General features: G+C 36.9%; 1 protein-coding gene across 1 annotated transcript; it reads left to right on the forward strand.

Annotated features, from left to right (window-relative positions):
• The first annotated feature begins 2844 nt into the window (after window positions 1-2844).
• Window positions 2845-3609, forward strand: LOC137238933 (uncharacterized). Its single transcript, XM_067763956.1, has 3 exons — window positions 2845-2999; window positions 3059-3209; window positions 3273-3609. Exons 1-3 carry the CDS (start codon window positions 2847-2849, stop codon window positions 3350-3352), a joined length of 384 nt encoding a protein of 127 aa, XP_067620057.1. The 5' UTR covers window positions 2845-2846; the 3' UTR covers window positions 3353-3609.
• Window positions 3610-4671: the final 1062 nt, after the last annotated feature.

The following is a 4671-nucleotide window of genomic DNA, read 5'->3' on the forward strand; positions in this document are numbered from 1 at the left end:
TGGACGCCTTTTCGAGATATCGCCATAAAGCTGGACCAAGGGTGACTCTAGCATGTTTGTACGGTATAGGTATCAAACGAAAGGTGTTACTGAGCATTTTAAGAGGGAGTGGGCATTAGGTCTATAGGTGGACGCCTTTTCGAGATATCGCCATTAGGGTGGGCCAGGGTGACTCTAGAATGTGTTTGTACGATATGGGTATCAAATGAAAGGTGGTAATGAGTATTTTAAAAGGGAGTAATCCTTAGTTCTATAGGTGGACGCCTTTTCGAGATATCGCCATTAGGGTGGGCCAGGTGTGACTCTAGAATGTTTGTACGATATGGGTATCAAACGAAAGGTGTTACTGAGCATTTTAAGAGGGAGTGGGCATTAGGTCTATAGGTGGACGCCTTTTCGAGATATCGCCATTAGGGTGGGACAGGGGTGACTCTAGAATGTTTGTATGATATGGGTATCAAACGAAAGGTGTTACTGAGCATTTTAAGAGGGAGTGGACATTAGGTCTATAGGTGGACGCCTTTCGAGATATCGCCATTAGGGTGGGCCAGGGGTGACTCTAGAATGTTTGTACGATATGGGTATCAAACGAAAGGTGTTACTGAGCATTTTAAGAGGGAGTGGACATTAGGTCTATAGGTGGACGCCTTTTCGAGATATCGCCATTAGGGTGGGCCAGGGTGACTCTAGAATGTGTTTGTACGATATGGGTATCAAATGAAAGGTGGTAATGAGTATTTTAAAAGGGAGTAATCCTTAGTTCTATAGGTGGACGCCTTTTCGAAATATCGCCATTAGGGTGGGCCAGGTGTGACTCTAGAATGTTTGTACGATATGGGTATCAAACGAAAGCTGTTAGTGAGCATTTTAAGAGGGAGTGGGCATTAGGTCTATAGGTGGACGCCTTTTCGAGATATCGCCATTAGGGTGGGCCAGGGGTGACTCTAGAATGTTTGTACGATATGGGTATCAAACAAAAGGTGTTACTGAGCATTTTAAGAGGGAGTGGACACTAGGTCTATAGGTGGACGCCTTTTCGAGATATCGCCATTAGGGTGGGCCAGGGGTGACTCTAGAATGTTTGTACGATATGGGTATCAAACGAAAGGTGTTACTGAGCATTTTAAGAGGGAGGGGGCATTAGGTCTATAGGTGGACGCCTTTTCGAGATATCGCCATTAGGGTGGGACAGGGGTGACTCTGGTATGTTTTTGTACGATATGGATATCAAATTAAAGGTATTAATGAGGGTTTTAAAAGCGAGTGGCCCTTAGATGTATATGTGAAGGCGTTCTCGCGATATCGACCAAAATGTGGACCAGGTGATCCAGAAAATCATCTGTCGGGTACTGCTAATTTATTTATATATGCAATACCACTAACAGTATTCCTGCCAAGATTCCAAGGGCTGTTGATTTCGCCTTGTAGAACTTTTTCATTTTCTTCTACTTAATATGGTAGGTGTCACACCCATTTTACAAAGTTTTTTCCAAAGTTATATTTTGCGTCAATAAACCAATCCAGTTACCATGTTTCATCCCTGTTTTCGTATTTGGTATAGAATTATGGCATTTTTTTTTTAATTTTTCGTAATTTTCGATATCGATAAAGTGGGCGTGGTTATGGTCAGATTTCGCCCATTTTTTATACCAAGAAAAAGTGAGCTCAGGTAAGTACGTGGGCTAAGTTTAGTAAAGATATATCGGATTTTGCTCAAGTTATTGTGTTAATGGCCGAGCGGAAGGACAGACGGTGGACTGTGTATAAAAACTGGGCGTGGCTTCTACCGATTTCGCCCATTTTCACAGAGAACAGTTACCGTCATAGAGTCTATGCTCCTACCAAATTTGAGAAGGATTGGTAAATTTTTGTTCGACTTATGGCAATAAAAGTATTCTAGACAAACTAAATGAAAATGGGCGGAGCCACGCCCATTTTGAAATTTTATTTTATTTTTGTATTTTGTTGCATCATATCATTACTGGAGTTGAATTTTGACTTAATTTACTTATATACAGTAAAAATATTAAATTTTTTGTTAAAATTTGAATTTAAAAAATTTTTTTTTTAAAAAGTGGGCGTGTTCTTCATCCAATTTTGCTAATTTTTATTTAGCGCATATAGAGTAATAGTAGTAACGTTCCTGCCAAATTTCATCATGATATCTTCAACGACTGCCAAATTACAGCTTGCAAAACTTTTAAATTACCTTCTTGTAAAAGTGGGCGGTGCCACGCCCATTGTCCAAAATCTTACTAATTTTCTATTCTGCGTCATAACGTCAACCCATCTACCAAGTTTCGTCGCTTTATCTGTCTTTTGTAATGAGTTATCGCACTTTTTCGGTTTTTCGAAATTTTCGATATCGAAAAAGTGGGCGTGGTTATAGTCCGATATCGTTCATTTTAAATAGCGATCTGAGATGAGTGCTCAGGAACCTACATACCAAATTTCATCAAGATACCTCAAAATTTACTCAAGTTATCGTGTTAACGGACGGACGGACGGACGGACGGACATGGCTCAATCAAATTTTTTTTCGATCCTGATTATTTTGATATATGGAAGTCTATATCTATCTCGATTCCTTTATATATGTACAACCAACCGTTATCCAATCAAACTTAATATACTCTGTGAGCTCTGCTCAACTGAGTATAAAAACGAAATATATGAAAATGACTCAGCAACAACCAAATCAGATAAGACAATTTGACTTCAAAGAGAATGAAATAATATTTTGTGAGTATTACAATAATTTGACAACATGCTAGGTATTTTTTTAATAAAATTTTGATACAAATAATTTTAAAAATGATTATTTTGCAGATTACCAAAAAAAAATGATGGAAGTTCAGGCAAAGCAAGGCGGCCAATTAAGCGTTCTTGCTAATAAGGACGCAGATTTGAGGAATTTTAGCAAACTATTCCCTATAAAAACCATTGAGGAAATGGAAAGCGTCAATAACGCCATAAATGAGGTGAACATCAATGAATATGTAAGTTTAATAATTGATTTATTGTAAATTCCACTAATAATTATGAATTAATATTTCAGATTAACGCAATAAAACACTTATTAAAGGGGGAACCTGAAAAGCACTTTGAGGAAATTATCTCCAGATCTATGTGCAACGAAGTCAATGTAGGCGGCGTCCATGGCAAGATTTGCCTAAAAAAATATACTTTCTTGTATGATGCTATTATAAGTACGTATATAAATTAATTTTTGTTTAAATATATTCTTCAATTTATTTTATTTTTAATAACAGGTGGACAGTCGGCGACGTCAGAAAAGCCCGATAAGCAACTATCGAAATGCCTCCACATTGTTAAAAAAAAGGCTGTATAGATTGACCACAGTTAATCGGAAATAATTAATATAATTAACACTATAGACTTTTTATCTATTTTCATTATAAAAACATCTTTTTCCTTTCTGAAAATGTGATTACTTTTTCCTTTAATTTTTGAAATCATTATCTGAGAATTGTTTTTTTTTAAATCATTATTATAAATTATACTTAGTTTCTAGATGAGAAGACTTTAAATGTTTAAATTAAACGAAAGGTGATGAATAAAATCAAAAACCGTATAGGTATATATATATCAAAATATAAAAAAACCAAAATAAAAAACGAGCAACTTTCATTTTTAGAAAAATATATATTGCAGACCAAAGTAGGTAGGTATTATGCAGTTCGATTGGTCTATGCATAAGACAGTCAATTGCATAGACCAAAGTAAATATCTTTTATGCAGTTCGATTGGTCTATCAATGAGACTGTCTTATGCATAGACCAGAATAGGCACTATTTGTATAGTTCATTTGGTCTAGCATCTGACTGTATTATGTATAGACCAAACCGTCTATCTTTGGTCTGGACTATACACGGCATGAATGGTATAATGGTAGACCAAGCCTAGGACATGCTCCGTGTAAATTGGTCCTATGATTTTATATGAGATTGGTCTAGACTTGATCCAGTAGTAAGGCAACGAAATACTGTCTTTTATACAGTCTTAGACCAGACTCGCTTTTTGCAGGGAAATTACGAATAGGTATACATATATGTAGATCAATTACTAGGGTAAACAAGTAGAACATTCTACAAGGAGAAACATCTGGAATATCCCAACGATGCAGAAGACAAAGATGTCTTTCATCCTGATGGCGAGGAGACAACAACAAAAATTGAGGAGAAAACCGAAACATCGCAGACAGTTACGAGCACAGACTTGAACATGATTTTGGCGGCAATATCTGCTCAAACATCGACAGTGTCATCTCAACTGGCAGAACAGAAGACATATATGTCATCTCAACTGCAGGAACAGAAGACATATATGACATCACAAATGCCATCTCAACTAGAATCACAGGAGACACGCATAACATCACAGATTGAAGCTTAAGGAACGCGTATTTCAGAAATGTCGACACATATTACATCGAAGATTAAAGCACAAGAAACACGTATAACAGAAATTTCATCACAAATATCCACAAATATGGCATCTCAACTGGAAGAACAGAAGACATATATGATATCTCAGTTGGCTTAGCAGTTGAAAGCGCAAGAGGATCGCATATCATCGCAGTTGGAGGGTTTTGGTGAACGACAAGATAAACTGGAGGCTGAGATGGATGCTTTGAAAGATCGGATTCAG

This window comes from Eurosta solidaginis, chromosome 1 (genome assembly GCF_040869045.1).
Source record: "Eurosta solidaginis isolate ZX-2024a chromosome 1, ASM4086904v1, whole genome shotgun sequence".
Lineage (NCBI taxonomy): Eukaryota > Metazoa > Arthropoda > Insecta > Diptera > Tephritidae > Eurosta > Eurosta solidaginis.